Source organism: Kogia breviceps, chromosome 2 (assembly GCF_026419965.1).
Source record: "Kogia breviceps isolate mKogBre1 chromosome 2, mKogBre1 haplotype 1, whole genome shotgun sequence".
Classification (NCBI taxonomy): Eukaryota; Metazoa; Chordata; class Mammalia; order Artiodactyla; family Physeteridae; genus Kogia; species Kogia breviceps.
This window is the reverse complement of record NC_081311.1, coordinates 190,526,924-190,552,624: the sequence shown is the minus strand read 5'-3', so window position 1 is coordinate 190,552,624 and position 25,701 is coordinate 190,526,924. Positions and strand designations below refer to the sequence as shown.

General features: G+C 42.4%; 2 protein-coding genes across 4 annotated transcripts in view; one reads left to right on the top strand and one right to left on the bottom strand.

The window, feature by feature from the left end:
* The window catches only part of COL4A3 (collagen type IV alpha 3 chain), a 139,704-nt gene extending 134,945 nt beyond the window's left edge, over positions 1-4,759 (bottom strand). The window contains exons 1-2 of one of the 2 annotated variants that reach the window (XM_067027015.1): positions 4,742-4,759; positions 4,463-4,588 (exon numbers count right to left, since the gene is read on the bottom strand). In XM_067027015.1, coding sequence (XP_066883116.1) covers positions 4,463-4,549 — 87 coding nt within the window. In that variant the 5' untranslated portion in view covers positions 4,550-4,588; positions 4,742-4,759. Of the gene's footprint in view, positions 1-4,462; positions 4,634-4,741 lie in introns of those variants that run through there. The other variant, XM_059055412.2, reaches the window with a different exon arrangement.
* A 237-nt stretch (positions 4,760-4,996) lies between these two features.
* The window catches only part of COL4A4 (collagen type IV alpha 4 chain), a 141,748-nt gene continuing 121,043 nt past the window's right edge, over positions 4,997-25,701 (top strand). The window contains exons 1-3 of one of the 2 annotated variants that reach the window (XR_010839234.1): positions 4,997-5,211; positions 6,365-6,419; positions 23,808-23,974. Coding sequence is in view for 1 of the 2 variants with exons in the window: in XM_067027016.1 (XP_066883117.1) it covers positions 23,919-23,974 (56 nt within the window). In the remaining variant the exon portion in view is untranslated. The remainder of the gene's footprint in view (positions 5,212-6,364; positions 6,420-23,807; positions 23,975-25,701) is intronic. The other variant, XM_067027016.1, reaches the window with a different exon arrangement.

Genomic DNA, 25,701 nt, shown 5'->3' with positions numbered 1-25,701 from the left:
CAAAAAGGCAAAGGCCACAAAAGATAAATGTGCAAAGACTTGTTCATGCAATTCACTCCGAGAGAACTCTAGACTGTCATTCAAAATATGCTAAGATTCCTAAACTCACGAGTCAAAACAAGATCCTATTTCACACCCATTAACATCTAAGCACACCAAGTTTTGCTGAGGATATAGGGAAACAGGTACCCTGGCACGACGTTGGTACAATCCTTTTGGAGTCAATTTGACAATTCCAAAAAAATTTAAAATACGCTTTCTCTTATAACCCTCTTTGAATTCCACGTAGGAATTCAAAATCTAGTTGTCACAATGGTACATATACAAAGATACAAATTCCAGCTTTGTAAGATGAAAGCAGGGAAACAAACTCCTTGCAGTTTAGGCAGATGAAAAAATAAACTGCTTTATTTATGTAACTGGACACGATGTGGCAGCTCTCACATCTATATGTATATAAACAAATCACATCTCTATGTATCAACATGGATAAAATCCAAAAACATCATACTGACTGATACAAGCAAGCTCCAATAGGTACGTATCATGTGAAACCATTTATTACATTTGAAGGACCACAAAACAATAATATTTATTTTTTATGGTTACTAACACACACATACACACATATCCATGGAGTATAAATATAAAACCATGCATGGAAGAGGAGGCAAAGGATGTGTGTAGGACTTTCTGTATTTATCTGTTATTTTCCTAAGGGGAGAGATGTGAGAACAAACAGGTCAAAACTTAATACTTGCTTAATCTCAGGGGTGGATAAATTGGAGTCTGTTACATTACTTTCTCTTTGTTTGAAATGTTTCTTAATTCAATTTAATTTTTTTTTTTTTTTTAGATTTAAAAACCAAATCAGTTGAGAAGCCTCCTCCCTAAACGCAGCTGTTATTCAGCTCCTGATACTTGATTCCTGCCTTGTCTGGAATTTTAAGGCAAAAAGAGGACGGATAAACCATGATATCTCAAACCATGAATCTCACCTTCTCTAGATATCAGAGAAGGAGCTTTCCCTCTCACTCTTCTCCCAGACCTGTTGCCTGAGGCAACAGCAGAGTGCCTCCCAGTTTCAAGTTGATGAGCTGGGCCTGGTAATAGCTATAAAACCTGGGGATGTGCTGAACAGCCAGGCCTGGAACTGAATGCCTCCAGGCAAGCAGCAAAGGGATTTTACTCAGGGCTCTTCAGAGGGAATTGTGTGGGTGGACAGTTCCACTCCGCCTGAACTCAGAATAAGGGGTGCACAGCACTACTATTTCTTTGAGAAATGCTAACATAAAATCACAGGAATTTAGAGCAAAATATGTCCTTAACTATGCAGCACAAAGTTGATAAAATGATGTCCCAAAGACTACATTTAGCTCTCACTTATACAGAGGTTGTTCCTTCTGTAAAGTTTTAATTTTTTTCCTAACATTTAGAAATTGAGAGATTTCTCATGGAAACTAGATTACCAGCTTCTTTGCTGAAAAAGCTGGATTCTGGTATTACTGAGTCTGAATTCTAGAATGTCAACAATTAGCTGGCCCTGAAGACTGCCCCCTACCTCAAAGCCTCACTCAATTAACCTTACCTACTGGCCCCATAAGGGGTTTCAACTCCCTCATTTTACAGATGAGAAGACTGAGGCTCAGAGAGGTCAAGAGCCTTGCCCAGCATCAGAGCTACCCCGTGGAGGGAGGCATGCTGGCACTGTGCCGACCAGTTATCAGTTAATTTGCTGTGATTCCATTTTTCTACACGATGAGGGTACATTTCATGATTTCTAATGACATCGCCTGTGTAACTGAGCAAAGTTTTAACAAAGACTTACTTCAAGTGCTGTTAAAAATAATATGAATGGATTAATTGTAGAATCAGCAGGAAGCCTCCAAGATTTGGCCAAACTCAAGACAGAAAAATTCTTATGTAAGAAATAATAAGGGAATATGACAGTATAATTGAAAATTGGTATAACTAGAGGTTGAATGATTACAGAGGATCACTTTTTCAGGCTGATCTTTACCTGTGTGTAATTCTTCCCCTCTTTCTCCACCCATCCCTAATCTCCCCTCTTCTTTGAACTCTAGAAGAATGTGCAAACCCTGCTCTGGAACTCTTCCCCAGCCCTTCCCACGACATACATACACTTCCTTTAGATTTTTTTAGTTGTTGGGTTTGTTCCTGGATTAATGCTGGTAGATATTCAATACTGACTTAGATGAGTTCTATCCATCATGCCCAGAAGTACTGAGCTACCTGGGTTGGGCATTCGTAGTCTATGCAAAGCACATTTTTGATAGAACTACAACTACATGAAGAGATTACATGGATTACAAAATCCTTTAGAATAGGAAACACTAAATAGCCTAAATGTAAATTGATAGGGGAATGGCTCAGTTAACTCTGGCATACTCATATCGTGGAAAACAATACAATAATGCAATAAGGCAAAAAGAAAAGAGGTAGATCTATCTCAAATACTGTCATGGGGAAACCTGTAGGATGCAAAAGGATATATACAGCATAGGTATAATGGTATCGATTATGTTAAAAAATACAAACAAAAAACACATACTGTTTGTGGGTCCATATATGAATATGTAAATGCATAGAAAAATGTCTGAAAAGAAACACAGAGTGATCTCTTTTTCTCTAATGACCCATGATGCCCTATGAGATGCATATTATACTATGTACCTATATTCCCAACTTACCTGTAGCCATCTTTGATGTCAGGAATGTTCACATCCTACAGTTGATTCCTAAACTAATAGTAATTTTATAACAAGCTTCCAGATGCATCAGACCCTTTACTTAATCAAATGTTTCCAGATATTTTTTTAAATTCTCATTATGGAAAATTGCAAGCATATATAAAAGTGGGGAGAATAGTTTAATAAAACTCTGTATACCCATGGCTAGTTTCAACAGTTAACCATCATCTATACCTCATTCATTTCCCCTCACCTCTGATTCTTTTGAAATAAATTTCAGACATATTTCATTTGTAAATATTTCAGTATGACTCTCTAAAAGATAATAAATCTTTTTCAAAAATCTCAATGCCATTTTCATGCATATAAAATAATTAGTAATTTCTTAATTTAGCAAATTTCCAGTTAGTATAAATTAAACTTTTCTCAAATCTTGATCTATCATCATCATCACCACCACCCCACCCTTCTTCTCCTCTTCCTCCTCATCATCATTTATCTATCTGTCTTCTATAGCTTTTAGTTTAAGCAGTCAGATTCCAAATATAGGATATACATTGACTTTGGTTGCTATAGAAAAAAAAAAAAAAAAAAAAGAAACACAGAGTGGTGAGAATGGATATATTTCTTTAGACGGGGTGGGGTAAGGTATGGAGGTGATCAAAGGGGGTTTTAGCTTCACCTGTAATGTCATAATTTAAAATTTAACTTAAATGGAAAATACTTGGATTTCTTGTGACTGAAGGTTTGAAAAACATTTTCGTGTTAACACATATTTATGTGACTATTAATTTCCAATCACAATCTTAATCATGAAATTTGAAAAACATCTGATCATTCTGGGAGACGAAACTTACACTGCATTGTCATCCTAGATTAAGTTTTCTGCGTAAAAGTCACAGAAGGCGGCTGAAAATTCAACTTGCACTTTCACCAGTTAAAATCAAGTAAGTCAACTCTAGGAGTCACAACAGTTGTGAGGATACTGATTTATCTTCGCAAAGAATAAGAAATATACGGGTGGATCTAAATGAATCCAGGATCTCTCAAATTTTGAATAGAAATCACAGCGACAGATTGTTCAATTTATCCTAACATGAGTTCTATTTCTAAGGTGCTATTAAATTTTCAGTGATGGCATTTGCTTTTCTCGACAAAACTGATGGAACACTTGAGGGCAAGTATTGACAAGGAGGAAAGACGAACCCCAGAGCGGTCAGAGTTCAGTGTGAGGTGACATCTAGCAGGTGGCAGGGCCAGGACTCCAGCCCTCTGTCCCCTCTGCCAGGCCATGCTGGCTGCTCTGGTTCACCAGCGTGACATCGCGTGTCTGTGTATCCCGTGTTCTCAAGAGCTCATGCCTGGCGATTATCTATCTTTCCACATCTCTATATCTACCTGCCTGCATATCTATCTATCTATCTATCTATCTATTTATCATCTATCTATCAATCATCCGTCTACCTATCTACCTACCTACCTACTTCCCTATCTGCCTCTGGAGGGCTTTCTCCATCCCTGACCCCCTAGGGGGCCCTCCAAGCCTCCTCCTCGCCCCGTCCTCCAGCCCCGCGCACCCCACCTGTTCCCGTGCATCCCCGCTTGCCCCCGTCCCCACGCTGCGCCCCCAGGTGTCTGCTTAGTGCCCGCGGTCCCCGCACGCACCAGCAGAGGGTGAGGGGCAGCGCCCCCGCGGGCGGGGCCGGCCTGTCGGGGGACGCGGGGTGGGGGTCGCACCGCCGCGTACTCACCTTGCCGGCAGTGGGCGCGGCCACCAGCAGCGCCAGCTGGAGCAGGAACAGCAACGCCGGCGGCCTGGGCGCCGTCCCGCGGCGCATGGTGGGCGTCCGCTAGGAGCCCCGGCGTGTCCAGGGGCCCTGCGCGGCGCGCGTTGAGGGGCCCGGCTGTGAAGCTGGCCTGGCCCGCCCGCCCGGGGCGGGTTTTGTAGGGCTCGGCCTCCCCACCGAGGCTTCAAGGGAGGGAAGAAGTGGCTTAGGTCCCGCCCCCGTCCCCCCTGCCCGCCAACTCACCGGCAGATGTCCCTCCGACCCAGGAAGCGTGCCAGGAGGCGAGAAAGGGCTGCGCGCCGGCGGGGCAGGTGGGCGCGGGGCCGGGGTCAGGGGTTAGAGAGGTGATGCTCCCAAGGTTCAGGGGCCTAGGCGGGGCAAGGGGCTGCGAGTCGGAGGTGGGGAATGTGGGGGTGAGCGGTGTGGAGGCGGCGGAGCACGGTGGAGGGAGTGGCCAGCGGCCCTGCCCAGATTAAGCGGGAGGCGCGCCGGGCGTCTGCACTCGCGCGGCCCCGCTCGCTCCGGCCGCCCGCCGCGGCCGCCTCGCCGCTTTCCCTTCCTCAACGCGTCTCCAATCCGGCAGCCGCCGGAGCCGGCGGTGGGCGCGCGGGGAAGAGGCAGCCGAGTCGCCCGCGGAATTGGGCGTGGCGGGAGGTGCGCGCCGCGCGGGCGGGCGCAGACGTGGCTCCCGGGGCGGCGGGCGTCCCCACGAGGTAAGGCGCCCCCGACCCAGTCTGGGCGATGGATGGCAGTCCCAGGGCCCGGGCCACCCGCCTGGGAGCGCGGGCGGTGGAGAGAGCGTGGCATCCCAGGGTGGGGCGCGCGGGCTGGCGGGCGGGGCGGGCCAGCTGGGCTGGGGGTCACCAGACGAGAGCTTGTCTGGCTCCCAGCTTGTCTGCCTGGGCTTGAACTGGGCGCTGTGTGTTTTGATTAATTTGGAGGCTCGAGTTACCAACCTGGCAGTCTGGGCACTCCGAAATGCCAAGAGCAAGAGGCAGCTGAGGGTAAAGAGAAAGCCCATCCGTTCTATTTTCTGCCGCATTGAACTGGCTTTTTCACGTTAAATCTTATCTGCGGAAATGCAGGGAAAGCCAAGAGCCAACTTGGTCGGGGTGTCTCCCGCCTGAGAGGGCCCTCCTCGGAGGTGGCCTTGGACGCAAACGTGCAATATCTGGCTTGTTAGGGCACCGTCCTCAGAGCAGGGCTCGTGCCCTTTTCTTGTGCCACCGACCACATTGGATCTGATGAAGCGTTTAGATCCTTCTTAGAATAATTCAGTTATCAGAAGCAGTTTAACTTTGAATAAATTATCAAAGTATTAAAGTCATGATATAGTAACATAGGTGCATCATTAGTATTGCACTAAATACCTAGATCTAACCGCAGATCTGTTAAGCAACTGTAATCTCAAAGTACTGACGACTGCAAAACTGAAATGTGACATGAAAATACCAGTGGGTGCAAACTCTCAAGAACTGCTAATACTATTGTGGTTTGTTAGCTATTTTCATAACTGAAGGAAATGCTGAACTTCCAGGAAAGTTTAGTGAAAGTAGAGATGTAATATTTGTTCCCATCTAAGTTCATAGACCACCTGAATTCCATCTCCAGGTTAAGAACCCCTACTTTGGATCAGCGTTGCTGCTGTAGTCGGTCATCAAACACACAGTGTGAAATATGTGGTTTGGTCACTGATTTGTGGAGAACCATTTGCAATTAGAATGCGTATTAGACTTATGTAGCTATGTAGGTAGGCGAAACCCTGACAGTGAGTGAATGGAGACGCACACCCCCCTTTTTGGTTGTAGAGTGAACATTATAAACTAACCTCTGTTTTTTTTTTTTTACGTTAATATGTTTTATTAGGTGTAACATAGGAGAAATTAAAACTCAATGGAAGATGAGGGAAATCAAATGAAAGGTAGGATGACAGTTTTTTTTTTAACATCTTTATTGGAGTATAATTGCTTTACAATGGTGTGTTAGTTTCTGCTTTACAACAAAGTGAATCAGCTATACATATACATATGTTCCCATATCTCTTCCCTCTTGCGTCTCCCTCCCTCCCACCCTCCCTATCCCACCCCTCTAGGTGGTCACAAACCACCTAGCTGATCTCTCTGTGTCATGTGGTTGCTTCCCACTAGCTATCCACCTTATGTTTGGTAGTGTATATATGTCCATGCCACTCTCTCACATTATAAACTTTCCTCTGTTTTTTTTAAATATATAAATTTATTTATTTATTTTTGGCTGCGTTGGGTTTTCGTTGCTGTGCATGGGCTTTCTCTAGTTGCAGCAAGCGGGGGCTGCTCTTCATTGCGGTGCGCCGGCTTCTCATCGTGGTGGCTTCTCTTGTTGCAGAGCACGGGCTCTAGAGCGTGGGCTCAGTAGTTGTGGCGCACGGGCTTAGTTGCTCTGCGGCATGTGGGGTCTTCCCGGACCGGGGCTCGAACCCGTGTCCCCTGCATTGGCAGGCGGATTCTTAACAGCTGCGCCACCGGGGAAGCCCCTTCCCCCTGTTTTTTATGCCGGTGATTGTCAACTCTGGCTGTGTATTAGAATCTCCTAAGGAGCCTCTAAAAATCCTGAAACATCCCGAGTCAGTTACACTGGACTCCCCAGCAGTTGGACTTAGGTATCTGTATTTAAAGCTCTCTGGAGATTCCCATGTGCAACCAAATTTGAGAGCCACTGTTTTCCATGCATAGTTCAGTTAGTTGCGTTGAATCAGGGACTCTTCTTAGTAGAATAATAAAAAGGACATGTATTAAACTCTTTATTAAGTCCTGTGAGTGCCCAGACCACAGATGTTGCTGTGTGGTATATAGTAGCTTCTCGCCATTGGTAGGGAGGGTTCTTATGGAAACTTCTCCTGCCATCCTTGTTAGATAGGACATCAGGTGCTCTGTTGATAAAATAACAGTGTCCAACAATTTTGAGGCATATAACAATCTTGCATGAACTGACATTACTTCCTGGACAAAAAAAAAAAAAAAAAAAAAAAAACCAACCCTCAATGCTAGAGTTAAATTCTTCTTTTTGCTGAATTGCAGAAGATTTTTTAATTTGGATTTCAATTGCCTTTTCCTGAAACCAAGTCATTTTGACAGAAGTCCAGACTTGGCTTTATCGACTTTAGAAAGGGGAGGCAGCAGTCAACTGCAAGTCACTTCTAACACTGCAAAAGAGCAGCAAAGAAACTTGTGATGTAACCACAGCAAGCAGGAAGCAGTGGTTAAGAGTATGGTCTCTGGAGTAGACTCTAGATTTTGAATCTTTTCCACACTTACTAATGTGGCTTCTCTTCTATAGAGCGGGCATAATCAGGGTACCCACCTCAATGAACTGTAGGAATCTAATTCACTAATCCGTTAGAAGTCCTTTGTCCAGGGACTTCGTAGAACAGTCATATACTGGAATCTGATTCTCCAGTTTTGTAAAGGAAAACAAAGGAAGCTGATGAGAAATAGTGGCACAGGGTAGAGATGCTTTTCTCAGATCAGCAGTAAAGTGGCAAGAGTCAAGCATACTCCACCAGCTCCCTTGAGGTCAACAGACTCCTAAGGCATCTAGAACCTTGCTGCTTGGCATTGCTGGGAGCTGCAGGTTTGGCATCCTGGAGAGCTGGTTAGAAATGCAGAAGGAATCTCAGGCAGCACTCCAGACCCACTGAATTAGAGCCTGCGTTCACCAAGCTCTCCAGGTGGTTAAACGTTGAGAAGTGGCTTGCCTATGAGCCAGATTTAACCAAACCCATTCCTCGCCTCCCCACATATATACACTCTGCTTTAGTACAGTGTTGGTAGGCTCACTAGGTGTTAATTAACCAGAATTTTTGATTTTTAAAAAACAGGCTTAGAGTCCAGAGAGTTTCCCAGTTGGTTCTTGAAATGTGATAAAACTAAAGGAAAGTGAGGATGGTTCTCTTTGTAAGTACAAAGGACACACAAATCTCTGCTTTTGATTTGGTGCCAGATAAGGGTTTTGAACAAAGGGAAATGGTAATGGCCTTTGACAAGCCCTGTCTCATTGTTTTTGCCCCCTTTTCATAATCACAATATCATGTCTGTTTTCCGCACAGTGCTTAAATGTGTAGTGTTTGCTTCCCTACTTTTGAAGGCTAACTCCAATAGGACAGTGGACTTTTTGGTGTTCTTTAACGTTATTGAATGACTGAATGAAGGTGTTTATTATTTGCTGAACGAATGAAGCTGGATGACTTGACAAATTCACTCAGGATTCACACCCAGGTCTGATTTCTTCCAAAGTTTATGATCTTTCTATAGCCTTCCCTGTGTAGGGATGTGCCTCGGCTTTTGATGTGATGTACTTTGCCAGGCTGCCTGTAGCTTCTCCTTTAATCTTTTTAAAAGATTCAATTTAATCTTAATTACATTTGAAATTAATTTTTTTTTAACTTCATCTCCCCACTTAGTCATCTCTCTTCTTTCAAGAACCTTCTCTTTTCAACCCCTCTAAAACAATTAGACTCGGGTTCTTTTACAACCTCGGAGTCATTTTCAACTCTCGCCATTACATCTCCAGATTCTTTCTCCGCTTTTCTAAGATCATGGCCCCTGTCCCAGCGCCTGCACTTATAATCTGGGGATTATGGTAGCCTTCTAGCTAGTCCCCTGCAGATTCTTTCCTTTGAAATCCACCTTCTATGTTATTGTCAGAATAAAAGTGTACATTGTATCAGAAAGAACAGGTTACTTTGGGGGCAGTTACAAACAAGCCCTGAATTTCAGAGGCTTACATAACAAGATTTTTCTTCCCGGTTTACACTGCATATTCATCACAGGGTGTGGGGAGGTGAGAAGGGGGGAGGGGGCTCTGCTTATCATAACTACTCAGGAACCTCGTTCAAAGTAGTTTTCTCTGATCTTCTCCAAAGGGGAAGAGAATGCAAATCAAAAACTGCTCTAGGGCTCCCCTGGTGGCGCAGTGGTTGAGAGTCCGCCTGCCGATGCAGGAAACACGGGTTCGTGCCCCGGTCCGTGAAGATCCCACGTGCCGCGGAGCGGCTGGGCCCGTGAGCCATGGCCGCTGCGCCTGCGCATCCGGAGCCTGTGCTCCGCAATGGGAGAGGCCACAACAGTGAGAGGCCCGCATACCACACACACACACAAAAAAACTGCTCTAGGGCTCCCCTGGTGGCGCAGTGGTTGAGAGTCCGCCTGCCGATGCAGGAAACACGGGTTCGTGCCCCGGTCTGGGAAGATCCCACATGCCGCGGAGCGGCTGGGCCCGTGAGCCATGGCCGCTGAGCCTGCGCGTTCGGAGCCTGTGCTCCGCAACGGGAGAGGCCGCAACAGTGAGAGCCCCCCCCCCTCCAAAAAAAACTGCTCTAACAGCTGACACCTGGGTGTGACACTGGATACACCTACTTCACATCTCATTGACCAAAGTGGTCACTTCATTTTGAAAGTGATGGAGAAATAATCTACCACATGCCTGAAAGAGGGCTGGAAATGTTTGATGAATGTTAGTAGTGGTCATCACATACATCATGTAACTCGCTTATTTTAAAACTTCCAGAAGCTCCTCTTTTTCTTTACAGCTTATTTCACACTTCTTAGGATAGAATCGAGTGGTCCAAGGTCAACTTTTGAAAAATCTCCTGTGTCACCCCATACTTCTCAAGTTCACTGTACAGCCTTCTTTACCTCACGCCTTTGTACTCGCCATTCCCTCCACCTTGAGGGACCTCCCTTTTGGTCTGTCTGGTGCAACCCTTGAATTTTGAGACCTAGATCAAAGGTCAAAGATCATGGTCTCTGTGAAGACCTTTGTCCAGACCTTTATTATATATCACAGAAACAGTGTTATGTATTTTACTCTTCCGCACTACAAGGCCTTTGAGGGCAGGTACAGAGATTAATTTTTTTTTAATATAGTAACTGCGGCATTTAAAAATAAATTTAGTGAGGTTTAATTGATGTACCAAAATCTATACCTAGTTAAAGTACACAATTCATGGAGTTTCACGGATGCATACACCCTGTGAAATCAATAGCACGATCCTGATACAGAGCTTTTCGATCACTCCCCAAAGTTTCCTCCTGTCCCGTTTCAGTCCATCTCTCATTCCCTGTCCATTCCCAGGCAACACTGATCTGTTTCCTGTTACTGTAGGTTGGTTGGCATTTTCTAGAATTTTATGTAAATGGAGTCATACGGTGTGTACCCTTTGGTGTCTGGGTTCTTTGGCTCAGCAGAACAATACTGAGATTGATCCATGTTATGCATGTCAGCAGTTTGTTCTGTTCTATAGCTGAGTAAAATTCCATTGTATGGACATCGCTTTTTTAAAGATCCATTTACCTGTTAGACATTTGAATTGTTTCTAGTTTGGGACTACGAGAATACAGCTACTATGACTATTTTTGTACAAGGCTTTGTGTGGACATGTGTTTCTACTTCTCTTGAATACATACCTAGGAGTGAAATAGCTGGACCATAGGGTAGATGTATATTTAATCATAAAAGAAAGAGTTTTCCAAAGTAGCTGTATCTTCATTCTCATCAGCAATGTATGAGAGTTCCAGTTTCTCCATGTATTTTTGGTGCCTTCTTTTGATATTGCCAGCTTTTTAAATTTTAGCTATTCAAATGGTTGCACAGTGGCAGTTAATGTGCTTTTGATTTCTCTAATAACTAAAGATGTTGAACATCTTTTCATGAACTTATTAACCATTCGGAGAACTTTGGTGAAGCGTCTGCTCAGCTCTGTTCCCCATTTAAAAAATTGGTTGTTGTTCTTACTGTTGAGTCATAATAGCTACTTATATATTCTGGATACAAGATCTTTGCCAGATGTATATATTTTGAATATTTCTCCCATTCTGTGGCTTTTCTTTTCATTTCCTTATTGGTGTCTTTTGAAGAGCAAATGTTTTTATTTTGATGAAGCTCGATTTATCAACCTTTTCCTTATGGTTTGCGCTTTTCCTGTTATCTGAGAAATCTTCACCTATGCTAACTTTGCAAAGATTTCTTCTATGTTTTCTTCTTTTATAGTATTTTTACATTTAGATCCATGATCCATTTTGAGTTAATTTGGGAGTATGGCATTAGGTAAGGATCTATTTTGTAACATTTTTTTCTGTATGGATATCGGGTTGTTCCAACACTATTTGTTGACTTTTTCTATTAAATTGCCTTGGCACCTTCATGAAAAATCATTTGATCATCTCTCTTTGGGCCTTTTCGTTCTATTGATATACACATCTCTTTTTTTTTTTTTTTTTTAACCAATACCATATTGTTCTTATTACTTATAGCTTTATAGTAGTTCTTGGACTCAGGTAATGTAAGTCCTCCAACTTTATTGCTCTTTTTAAAAATAGCTAATGCTATCCTAGTTCATTTATATTTACATAAATATGTAATTTGCTTTGCTAATATTGTGTTAAGGAGCGTTGTATTTATGTTCATTAAAGATATTGGTCTGTAGTTTTCTTGTAATATCCTTGTCTGTTTGGTACCTGAGTAATACTAAGCTCGTAAAATGAGTTGATCAACGTTCACTCTTCTATTTTCTGAAAGAGTGTGTGATTAATTGGTATTATTTCCATTTTAGATACTTGATAGAATTCACCAGTGAAGCCTACTGGTCCCGGAGTTTTCCTTGGGGAAGGTTTTTAACTACAAATTTAATTAATTATGAATTTAACTGTCATAGGGTTATTCAGATTTTCTATTGCTTCTTGTGCCAGTTTTTTTTTTTTTTTGCGGTATGCGGGCCTCTCACTGTTGTGGCCTCTCCTGTTGCGGAGCACAGGCTCCGGACGCGCAGGCCTAGCGGCCATGGCTCACGGGCTTAGTTGCTCCGCGGCATGTGGGATCTTCCCGGACCGGGGCACGAACCCGTGTTTCCTACATCGGCAGGCGGATTCTCAACCACTGCGCCACCAGGGAAGCCCCCTTGTGCCAGTTTTGATAATTAACATCTTTCATGAAATGTGTTCATTTCTTATACATTGCCAAATTTATTTGTCTATATATCTAGTGGTTTCCTCTTTGTCATTTATGACATTGGTAATTTGTCAGGTTAATCTATTTCATTTACCTTTTCAAAAAAAACAAAGAACCACTTTGGGTTTTCTTGATTTCTCTCTATTGCTTGAGTATTTTCTCCTTTATTGATTTCCTCTTCTATCTTTATTATTTCCTACCTTTTACTTTAGGTTTAATTTGCTCTTCTTCTCTTAGTTTCCTATGATAGGAACTTATAATTGATTTTAGACTTTTCTCTTTTCCTAATGTACACATTTATAGATCTAGTTTCTTTCTCTGCTCTGGGTAGGTTGTATGCCATAAGTGTTTTTTGTTTTTTTTTTTTTTTGGTTTTTTTTTTGTGTGTGTGGTACGCGGGCCTCTCACTGTTGTGGCCTCTCCCGTTGCGGAGCACAGGCTCCGGACGCTCCGTGTCATGTGAGATCTTCCCGGACCGGGGCACGAACCCGCGTCCCCTGCATCGGCAGGCGGACTCTCAACCACTGCACCAGCAGGGAAGCCCTATCCCATAAGTTTTGATATGTTGTTTTCATTATCATTTAGTTCAAAATATTTTCTTCTTTGACCCATGGTTTACTTGGGGTGAATTTCTAAATATTTTGAACTTTCCTATATGTTTTATTGTTGAGTTCTAATTTAATTCTCTGCAAGATTTTAGTCTTTTGAAATCTATTGAGACTTGTTTTATGTTTTATTTTATAATTAGTTTATCTTGGTGAACATGCCATATCTACTTGAAAAGGATATATACTCTGCGGTTGTTGGGTGTAGTGTTATATATAAATAAATTAGGGTAAGGTAGTTGACAGTGTTGTTCAGATCTTCTGATATTTTGACTGATATTTTCTGATATTTCCTACCTTGACTGATATTTTCTACCTTGTTCTATCAGTTGCCAAGAGAAGAGTTAGTCTCCAACTATGTTTGAGAATTTATTTCTCCCTTTAGTTTTTCAGTTTTTGCTTCATGTATTTTGAAATTCTGCTCTTATGCCCATATGTTTGTAATACTTATAGATTTCTGATATTAACTTTTTGATGATTATTGTCACTTTCCATCTTGAGGTCTCCTTTATGTGCTACTAATATAGCTCATCCACCTTCTGAGATGGCCCACGCTCTGTCTGTGGAGTGTGTTTCTCTGTAAATAAATCCACTTGTTACCTTAAATATATATATATACAGCTCATCTGCCTTCCTTATGCTTACGGTTTGTGTGGTGTATCTTTTTTCAGCCTTTTATTTTCAATCTGTTTGTGTCTTTTAATTTAAATTGTGTATCTTGTAGGCAGCATATACTTGGATTTTTTCTATTTTAAATCCAATATCTTGCCTTTAAATAGGAGTTTTTAGTGCATTTTCATGTAGTTGCTATAGTTGTTTTTAGTTCTGCCATCTCTCCATTTACTTTTAATCTGTCTCATCTGTTTTTTGTTCCTTTTCTTCTTCCTAGCATCGTTTTGTGTTAATCAAATATTTTTTAGTGTTCCATTTAAATTTTTTTGACTTCTAGTTATATCTCTCTGCATTGTTGTTAGTGGTTACTTTAGTGATTATAATATGCATCTTTAACTTTACCCAATCTACTTTAAAGTAATATTGAATTTTTGAATTCAGTTGAATTCAAATTGAATTCAATATTCAGTAAGTTCAGAATTTGATTTACCGAATATTGAGTTCAGGTAAATCAAATTCACTTTTGTATCCATAGTGCCTAGTGCCTAGCATGGCATTTGGTACAAAATGGGAAACTGACATATATTGACAGATATTTCTTGAATGAATAATAATCATAGATGTTTTTTATGTTGTATCAAAGGTATATGGAGATGATTCCCCAAAATTTTTTTGGTTAATGCCAGGCTAGTTAATAGAAAATCACTTAAAATTTTAACCATTATTACATATTTAGTGGATTTGAATTTACAAATCCTGTAATTTTCTTATGTAGTTATGAGTCTATGTATTATTTTGTTTCATTCCCATATGTGTAAAGATGTAGTTGTAAAAATTTAACATAGACCTCTTCTTATCCTTAATTTCTGAAGTTTCAAAAATTTCTCATTTTCAAAGTTTAGTGGGGAAGTCATCTTACTTTAATAATGGAATTCTTTATGGTTCTGTGAAACTTCCAACCACGGACTGTCTTGGCCATTCTGCCCAAATAACATCCGTATCCAGTACACAGCACACTCTCCAGGCTTTGCTCAGTTATTTTCCGATGTGTAAATTCGACACTTAACACTGACTGTGTTTTATGGTCTGTAGCAGACTATGGGATGGCATAGTTCTGAAGCCCAGGTTTGAGGAATGCCCTTGAATCTTTTATTAGGTTCCAGAGTGGTAGAAGCATTCCTAGAGGAGTCTAGCTCCAGGTCTTGTCCTATAGGGAGGAAGCCACTAGGAGACTCAGTGTCTAGAACCAACTCCTGCTGGAAGCAAGGCAAACAGGGGTGGGCGCAAGACAGGATGCAACCATGAGGAAAAGCAGGTGGTTAAGCTCTCCTTAGAAAGGGCCCAAGATTCACACCAATGCAGTGCTCCTTCCCCACCGAGACAAAGCTTTTCTCCTCCCTTGGAACCAATTGGACACCTGCCCCAGTATTTCTGTTTAACCTTAAAAGTTCATTTGAACACTTTTGTGAAATCTCTCTCTCTCTCTCTCTCTCTCTCTCTCTTTTGGCTTACATAGCTTCCTAAAATGCTTCAACTTTCCTATAATCTAGTTAGAAATGGTGCCTTTAAGATCTCCAACTGCCCTATAGGAGTTTCTAGAGTTGAAATTCCAAACATAAAGACCTTCACGGAAGAACTCTAGTTTTCTGGGATTCACAGGAAACTGAATGTCTATGTATCACAGTGTCCTGTTGCATTTATAAATGACTTTCCCTGCTACTACTGTATTGAAGGCTAAAGTTGTTCTTTCTGGAGATGAATTCCTCGAAACTTACCCATGAATTTTCATGAATTTTGAAGCTGTGCAGTGTAGTGCTTAATAAGGGAAGCTTTAGAGTTTGAGCCCTGGAAATGTCTCATACTAACTGTCATTATTTGTAAAAGGACAGAATCATATTACTTACCTTATGGGGTTATTGTGAAGTTTGAAGATCTGTGTTAAACCTTTAGCCCAGGGCTTAGCATATAAGTTGCCTGCTGAAAAGGCTGCTTATTATAATTTCTTCTGGCGAGGAAGATGATGATGCTGATGGAGAAGAGGCGGAGGAGGAAGAGGAGGGGAAGGAAGCAGCGGTGGTGCTGGTCACAGCAGAAGGAGCCAGCTCTCTGGGTGATGAAACCAGATACCGACCTTTGCCTAAGTGTCCTCTCAGAGCCCAGTTAACTCTGATTCTGACTAGACTTGTCCTCCTGTATACCTTCTTCTGCACTCACTGAAGAGTCATCCCTCTGGATAACTTCTCCTGATGTTATAAAAGGTACTTTAGGAGAGGCTGTCACAGCTCATTTCTCCTTGTCATTTGCCCAGATCTTCCTTCCTTCCCAGATCGAGTGTTGCCCCCCTCCTGAGGTCTGCCAGGCTTGCCCCAGTTCCCAGTTTTCTAACCCTTCTCTAAGTTATTGGGAGCTCATTTTGCCTGCATGGCAAATTAGGAAGGAAGGAAATAAACATGTATCGAGCTGCTACCACATGCCAGAGACTGTGCTAGGCGCGGATTGTGACTCATGTAATTCTCTCAAGCATTAATTTCACATACTGAGAAATCAAGAGCTCAGGGTGGGTACAGACTTGCTCAGGGCTATACTGGTAAGTGATCAAGATCTGAACACAAGTCTTTGTAACTCTACAGTCCTGCTTTCGATCCCTCACCACGAGACTACAGGGTACCAGGAGAAGAAGGCAGCGGGTCTCTCGGGAGGAGGGAAGAAGTCATCAAAAGCAAATGCCAGCCTTTCAGTATGTTGGTTGGGGATGGTCACTTCCCAGTGGAATCAAGGGCTGTTACTGCCTGAGCTTACCCCAGAGGCAGCTTGCAGAGGTCGGAAAGGTCTAGGGAATCCAGAGTCGCTCCGCCACTGCCCTGCAGGTAAAATCACAGACCAAGAATAACCTGGAGGAGTAGTGCTTTTGACAAGAGAACATCTGGCATTCGGAGTTGAGAATGTCATTCTTAACTTGGAGGTAAAGGAGCATCTGGTTTTGAAAATCAGTTGAGTATTTGTGGAACCTGTATCACCTCCATGTGTTTCCCATGTGGTGACATTATTAAGATTGTGGTCAAATGTTCTGTTGGATTTGGGAGGAGACCTCATGGAGAAAAATGATAATAAAAGCCTATATTGGCAGAACGGTAGATTAGCTGAGATATGGACCATTTGGCCCTGGACTAGCAAAGTCAACTCCAAGGCCAACTGAGGACTTTACATCACTCTCAAACAATTCAGCTGAACCTAGAGGGAAGGCAAGGCAGCGGGGGGTGGGGTGGGGGCGGGCAAGCTTGGCCAGAATCCAGCAACATTCTGGATTGGAACTGACGTTGGAATTTAGAGATATTCTCAAGAATTTACTTGAGTAGTTCTCAAGTTTTTCCCGGTTCCTTCTCAGGGAACATGACGCTCCAGCCACATTCCAGTAGTCCATGGACCACACAGACTCGTGACTTGCTTTAAAAACCTTGCAATGTTGGACGGGATTGACTGTTTTCGCTAAAAAGCTGAAATCAACCTGAAGGCTCTGAGAGTCTGCAGGTAGAGTCAACCCAAAGATTCGGGGTTTTAGAAAGTAACCAACTTGGATGTTGGGAAAAGGTCAGGTGATCTCTTAACAGGGAAAGCGTTAGCCTCAAAGTAGATATCCAGCCACCAGGCATGCCATTCTTTTTCTGGGAGCGTTTTTCTAACCCCTGAGGCCCCCTGCTTATATCTTTGCAAAAGCTGAGCCTTTAGGAATTCTATTTTGGAAAGATCAAGGTATATAAAAATAGGTGTTCAGACCGTCCAAAAAATTTAGGCTTGGAAAGAGAGTCTCCAGATAGCTCAGTGTCAGAAAGTCAAAGGAAAGACCATATAGTCATTGAGTTAATAAGAAATGATTTCCCTGAAAGAACAAATATTGTTAAAAAGAGCTCAGAGACTTAATGTTACTTGGGAAAAGGAAAGACATTATAGTTCTGCTCGCTTTTATGACTGGAAGATTCCACTCCTTAGTCTCCTGTTTATCTTGTCCTCCAATCTTGGCCATTGCCCCCCGCCCATCCCCCAATTGATGAGAACTCCAGCACCGTGTATCTCTATTCAAGATTGGGTTGCAGAGAAAACAAATTCCCCATGGTACAGAGAATGATTTGGAAGGTCCCAGATCCTGTCCCCAGACCTAGCCTTTGGAAAACTTTGGGCACAGACTCCTAAGGAGTCCCAGGGGAATTGGAGTCCAGGAATTTTCATAAAGGAGTGAAGAAAAAAAATAATCCCAGGGAGTTGGAGGAAGAGAACCCAATGATATCTGCTGAATATGCATGCTAGAAATTACTGATATAAATACACTGCTGGGCAAGGCCTATGGACTTGGTCAGTGAGGGAGACAGATGTCAAGGACCCAGGGTGTGGACGTTCAGCTTCCCTGTTGGGGGTGGGTGGCTTCACATGAGCTCCCTGAGGTAAGTCGCAGCCTTGGGATCAGCTGTGATGAAGACAGTGCTTTTTTTTTTTTTTTTTTTTTTTTTTTTTTTGCGGTACGCGGGCCTCTCACTGCTGTGGCCTCTCCCGTTGCGGAGCACAGGCTCCAGACGCGCAGGCTCAGCGGCCATGGCTCACGGGCCCAGCCGCTCCGCGGCATGTGGGATCTTCCCGGACCAGGGCACGAACCCGTGACCCCTGCATCGGCAGGCGGATTCTCAACCACTGCGCCACCAGGGAAGCCCGAGGACAGTGCTTTTTATCGGACTCAGCTGCACAGGTCAATTCGCTCAAGAAAGGGGAATTGACTGCAAGACTGCGACAGGAATTGGGGGGGTCTCGGGAAGGAGCTGGTTTTTTCATCCTCTCATGAGACCATCTGTCTTTCTCTTTTTGCGTTTTCCTCTCTTGGAAACAGCTTTTTCTGATTGCTTAGCTTATCTGTTTCCTCTAAACTCAGGCTTGCACTTGGCCTTGACTTGTCCCAGTTTTCTAACGCCTAGCTGTACCTCAGGATGTACTGGATGCACCCTTCCTCCCTCATCTCCCTTTCTTCTCTCAGTGTCCTAATTTCAGAGGACTGGTTCAGAAGATGTTTTTACACCATTCTCTGGCCCAAAGTTCTGTGTTACCAAGCCAAGCTCTGGGTTGGGTCAAGCTTTGGTTATTCCCCAACTTTCCGTGTGCCTGGGGAGATGGAATCAGGTGATGAAAACCTGGTTATCCCCCCAATTAAGAGCCAAAGGTGGGGGGGGGGGCTTCCCTGGTGGCGCAGTGGTTGAGAGTCCGCCTGCCGATGCAGGGGACGCGGGTTCGTGCCCCGGTCCGGGAGGATCCCACGTGCCGCGGAGCGGCTGGGCCCGTGAGCCGTGGCCGCTGAGCCTGCGCGTCCGGAGCCTGTGCTCTGCAACAGGAGAGGCCACACCAGTGAGAGGCCCGCGTACCGCAAAAAAAAAAAAAGCCAAAGGTGGGAATTAGGGGTCTCTGATACAGCACTCAACACTCCCTCCTTGAGAATAGCAGTTGGCAGAGTAAAGCATACCCTTTGAAAGGTACACAAGTTTGGAAAACGTTTCCAAGGTAGGCATTCTCCCAAAGCTGTTGTTTCTATATGTTTTAGTGGCATTGCATTTGGGTTGTTTAGGCTTTTTTTTTTTTTTTTTTTGATAGACTCCAATTAGTAACATACTGTCTTGGCCACTCCTATGTGATGACAGCCTTTTATTTATGAGAAGATAGGTTTGAGGGATGCTGTTCTGAGTGATGGGGTGTTTTTATTTGGTGTCATCAAAAGCATGGTTGAGACCAAAGGTTTTTTGCTCTTAACACAGGCAGTTGCAACAAAGGAAATTCTCGTAGACTGTTGTGGGTACCGTGTGTGACAGCCTTTTGGGAATTGTAGAGTGCCGTACACACCGCTGTTCACGGTGTCCAGCTGACAGCCAGATGGGCCTTTACGTAGCTGTGACCTAGGAGCTGCACCCTAGGCTGGAGAACAGTCCTAAAGTCTCTGCGACTCCTCTGTAGCTTTGTTTTCAGACTAGACAGATGCGTGGGATGAGCAAGTAGTCATGTTAGGCTTGCTCTAGGTGAAACAGTGAACAAGGCAGTGCTTTTCCTTTTTGTAGCTTGTCTAAAGCCCCAAACTGAGGTACATGTAACCCTTGGGAGGCCAAAAGATTCTTAAAAGTTATGCAAGCAGCTTGGACAAGCAATTAAAGGAATTAATTTCTCGACTGTTACAGATATTCTTTCTTAGGATTGTTCTATCTGAAAATGGGCCTTTGGACTAGGTTCTCACCACCCCTTTCACAACTGTCCTTCTACTTTTCAAAAGAAAGGCATACCTCCACCCCAGCCCTCTGCTCCATCCACCCCAAATGTTATCAGCCTGCTTTGTCCAGACTGTTTGTGGGGCCGGATGAAGGGTGTTGACAACAGAAAGCATCTACCTCCTGGGCTGCACATCCCCTGGGCCAGTTGGTTTCCCACTTTCTGTTTTCATCACGATTGAAGGAAGACTCTATCAACTGGTAGATCTTTCAAAAATGATTCTTGATGATAAATTCTATATTGCTTTTGATGTACAACTCAAGAGAAGTTCTCGGAATTGAGTGACATTTGTGTTACAGTTTCCTTCCATTCACAACTTCTGAACTTTGTGAATAATTTATTAGGCTTTACAGCTTTAAACATTAAAATGGAAGTAACATTGTTGCTGAAGCTGTCTCATTCCAGTAAGAAGTGTTATTACTCTAGGGCTAAATAAACTAATTGAGAAACAAAAGAGCCCACTTCTTTCATTGCCCATATAATGTCACTTTTAATGTTTAGTAATTGTTTGTAAAGCTTTAAATTTATTTATGTTTTTGATGAATCATATACTACTAATAATCATAACAATAAGTGAATCTGGGAGAAAAATCTTTTTTAAGATTCAGAGATTTGTGATCATAAGAAATTTAAAAAATATCGAATTTATATATATTTTTGTTGCAGAGAAGTAGTGTGGGGTGATCAATATGATTTTCAAGTATAAAATTATATTGCACAAGGATATATGTGGGGGAGTGGAATGGAAATACAAAATCATGAAGAAAAAATAATGTTAAAAACTGTGTGCATATATTTTATACTGATGATGGTGAAAATCAGATTGCCTGGCATTGTACTGTACTGGCTACAGCTAAAATAGTGCTGCAACCGTTTTATTTTATAGGTAACCATTTACAATGTTCCAAATTATACTCCTTGCAATAAAAAGATTAAAGATTTTATATGTTAACTTTAAAAAAGGAATAGAGGGTTCAAGTAGGTTTTTCAAAATTTTGCTGGGAGTTTGAGAGCAGAAAAGTCTGAAGGCTGGGGTGTCAGTTGGGAGAAGGGACATATGTTGGAGTCCAGAAATCCAGATTCTGCCATTTATTAGCTCCGCAACTTTGCACAATTAATTAAACTGATCCAGTGTTCTTTTATTTTTTTCGGTCGTGCTGCGGGGCTTGTAGGATTTTAGTTCCCTGACCAGGGATTGAACCCTGGCCCGTGGCATTGAGAGCGCGGAGTTCTTAACCACTGGACAGCTGCCAGGGAATTCCCCAGCTGGCTTTTCTTACGCAATGCCATTATGACTTTTCTCTCCATCTCCTTCATTCTCCCTTCTTCTACCCTCTTGTCTATTCAAAATTAGCCTCCTCTTACATCCCCTCTTAATTATATTTGATTCACATTTGAAAGGTCCCAGAGTGTCTTCTATAAGTCCATTCATCCAATAGATATACACTGGGTACTTACTATATTTCAGAGACTATTATGGCACCGGGGATAAACCTATGAATAAAAAAAGATGGAATCCCTATCGTCATAGAGCTTATATAGTAACTAAGTGCATGGTGATGGGAATGCATCGGCTACTCCCAGCATAGCAGTGTCCTCTCACTGTTAGTTAATGTCCTTTCACATTGGACTCCCACTGACTAATGGGAGACCAGTTAGGTTCCTGCAGGTTGGTTCAGCTGTCCATTCATCCATCTGTCCACCCAGCCATCTTTCCAATTAAAATGTACTGAGACACTGCTAGGTGTTAGGGCCACCATCAGACAGACATTCTTCCTCGGAAAGGTGACCACAGCAACACACTACTTTAACAAAATCCCCTTGACGCATGCTTTATCACAATACGTCTGGAGACCAATTGCATGATGTATCTATTTTTTGCTTAAAATGCAAATACCTCTGGTTTTCTTTAATTTTTGACCGTGTTTCCTATTTGTTTAAAATATCAAATACATTTTGAATGATTTAAACCAATTTGTGTATTCCTCATAAAACAATAATTTGTTTTACTGAGACTTGCTTCTGGAATGCAAGTAAAAAAATATTTTAAATGATGGATTTAGGGATGGGAGAAGATCTAGGTACTCAAAGTGATTCTGTTTCCACTTGGTTTTGAAACTATCATGGAATGTTGTTCCACCACTTACTTGGAAATCTAGTCTCTCATAAATGCAACACTGAGTTAGTTTATCCAGATTTTATCCAGAAGTCTAAAAATAGTTTGTAACATTCTACACTCCCAGTTTCCTTCTCTCTACCCAATTCTTACAGATACGGGTCTTCAGAGAAGCCAAAGTTTTAAAGATGAGACATTTCACTTCGTTCAGCCAAAGAGATCTTTTATCAAAGCATACAGTTCTTTGAGTCAAAATATTTTTTCTTTTTAAAAATTGACATAAAGTTCACAGAATAAAACACACTATCCGGCTTCCCTGGTGGCGCAGTGGTTGGGAGTCCGCCTGCCAATGCAGGGGACGCGGGTTCGTGCCCCGGTCCGGGAGGATCCCGCGTGCCGCGTAGCGGCTGGGCCCGTGAGCCATGGCCGCTGGGCCTGCGCGTCCGGAGCCTGTGCTCCGCGACGGGAGAGGCCACAACAGTGAGGCCCGCATACCACACACACACACACACACAAAAAACCAAAACACTATCTTTACTCTTTTAAAGTTTATAATTCAGTGGGTTTTTTTTTTTTTTTTCTTTTGCGGTACGCGGGCCTCTCACCGCTGTGGCCTCTCCTGCTGCGGAGCGCAGGCTCCGGACGCGCAGGCTCAGCGGCCATGGCTCACGGGCCCAGCCGCTCCGCGGCACGTGGGATCTTCCCGGACCGGGGCACGAACCCTCATCCCCTGCATCGGCAGGCGGACTCTCAACCACTGCGCCACCAGAAAAGCCCAATTCAGTGGTTTTTAGTGTTCTTAGAATGTTGTGCAACCATCAGCACTATCCAGTTCCAGAACATTCCCATCACCCCAACTCTCCCCTTCTCCAACCCCTGATAACTACTAATCTGCTTTCTGTCTCTATGGAGTTGCCTATTCTGGCCATTCCGTATACACGGAATTATACAGTATGTGATTTCTTTCACGTGGGACAATGTTTTCAAGGTTCATCCATGTCGTAGCACGGATTGGTATTTCATTCCTTTTTATGGTCGGACGTAGCGCGTTTTGCTTATCTATTCATCAGGTGAAGTGAGTCGTTCCCATTTTTTGGCTCTTACAAATAATTCTGCTGTAAATATTCATGTACAAGTTTACGTGTGAACATATGTTGTCAGTTCTCTCGGGTATATACCTAGGAATGAAATTGCTGGGTCACGTGGTAACTCTGTGTTTAACTTTTTGACAACCTGGCAGAATGTTGTACCATTTTACATAAAAACATGTTTATATGTATTTGCTGTATGTAGGCAAAATGTGTATTTCTATACTAGGGGATTCCTTTTTAGTTTCAAAAACTAAAAAAAAGCCCTTGAAAGAATTGTAGCTTGGATTTTTAAGAGAAAAGATTGAATAGAAAGAAAATTCCCCTTAGCAAAAGGAAGCAGTATATTTTTGTACAAGCATTACATACATATATCTTTTCATTTCTCAAAAATATATTTATGCCGTAAAGAATTTGAGAATAGTTTTACTTCTAAGAATTAAAAATTAAGTATTCAGTTTAACCATTGCCAAGAAAAGATTGTTATGTCAAAACACTGTTGAAGTTCTCCTTTAGAAAATATTTCCATCACGAACTCTGAATGATGAAAGTAATTATTCTCAACATTATAATGCATACTCTGTTTTAAGAGATATATTTATATTTAACATATACAGACTTTAAACCCAGGACATAGAAGCTCACTTGTAGATGAGAGCCTTCTGGAAGAGAAGAGTGGCAGAATTTTTTTTAAGTACCAGGATTTGACTATGAAGTAATTCGTGCACATGGCATTGGTAAGGCGCTCTTTCACGTGGATCAAGCCCTTGGCCACAGATTCCTGGTGAGTGTCCTCAGGTATGATCACTGGCTTTTATTTAATAATTTCCCCTAAAGGTTGGTTCTGCAGGTGTAAATTATCTGAATGCTTCACATGTCAAAAAGCCCGATTATTCCAGAAATCTACAGATTATGCCTGCTTCCATTCTGCGATTCATTTTTATTATTAAACAGCATTCCTCTCTCCTCTCCGCCAGTTGCACCCACGTGATCACCCAATGGGAGGACGCACAAGGCCACAGATTCTTGCTCTCCTATTCACTGGGTTTGAATAGCGAAAACCTTCTCATATGTCCAGAGCAGCAGGGTCCCTATAACTAGGAGAGCTAGGACAATGCACTTCATGAGTGGGGTAGACAGAATAATGACCCCCAGAAATGTCCACATCCTAATTCCCAGAGCCTCTGAATGTGCTCTGCTAGGTAGCAAGGGGAATTATGGTTGTAGATGAAATTAAGTTTGCTAATCAGCTGACCATGCCATGGGGAAATTATCCTGGATTATCTGGGTGGGCCCAGTATAATGAAAAGGGTCCGTAGAAGCGAAAGAGGGAGGCAGAAGAGTGAGAGTAGAGAAGGAGACATGATGGAAAGAGCAGAGGTCAGAGGGTTGCAGCAAGGGAGAGACTCAGCTGGTCACCGCTGGCTTTGAAGGTGGAAGGGACCATGAACTAGGGAATGCAGGCAGCCTTTAGAATCTGGAAACAGCAAGGAAACTGAGTCTCCCTTGGAGCTTCCAGAAGGAACACAGCCCTACCAGCACTTTGATCTTTTGCCAGTGAGACCTACTTCAGACTTCTGACCTCCAGAACCATAAGAGAATAAATCTGTATTGTTTTCAGCCACAGAGTTTGTGGTCATGTGTTACAGCAGCAGTAGGAAACTAATATGAGATTATTTGAGGTGACTAAAAAAATATTGGGAATTAAGACAGGGAAATGTTAAACAGTGAAAAATATGAGAAGTTTTGGAGCTGATGAACATGTATTGATGGGCTGTGAAAGGAGAGAGGGTGATGGGAAGGAGAACGCAATTCTTTCAGAAATGCAGCCAAGTCTTACTTATTTGGAGCAAATGTGAAGGAAACTGCAAAGTACTCTTAATTTTGAATTGTTCTTTAAAGAAAAAAAAAAAGCAACCCCACTCCTAAGCCTATATCTGGAAAAGATGAAAATTCTAATTTGAAAAGGTAACATGCACCCCTGTGTTCATAGCAGCACTATTTACAATAGTCAAGACACAGAAGCAACCTAAGTGTCCATCGACAGATGAATAGATAAAGAAGATATGGGGTAGATATATACAATGGAATATTACTCATCCATAAAAAAAGTATAAAATAATGCCATTTGCAGCAGCATGGATGCAACTAGAAATTATCATACTAAGTGAAGTCAAACAGAGAAAAACAAATACCATGTGATATCGCTTATATGTGGAATCTAAAAAAATGATACAAATGAACTTATTTACAAAACAGAAACAGACTCACAGAAATAGAAAACGAACTTATGGTTACCAAAGGGGAAAGAGAGGGAAAGGATAAATTAGGACTTTGGGATTAACAGATGCACACTACTATGTATAAAATAGATAATCAACAAGGACTTACTGTGTAGCACAGGGAACTATATTCAGTATGTTGTAATATATAATGGAAAAGAATCTGAAAAAGAATATGTGTATCTATATATCTGAATCACTTTACTGTAGACCTAAAACTAACACAACA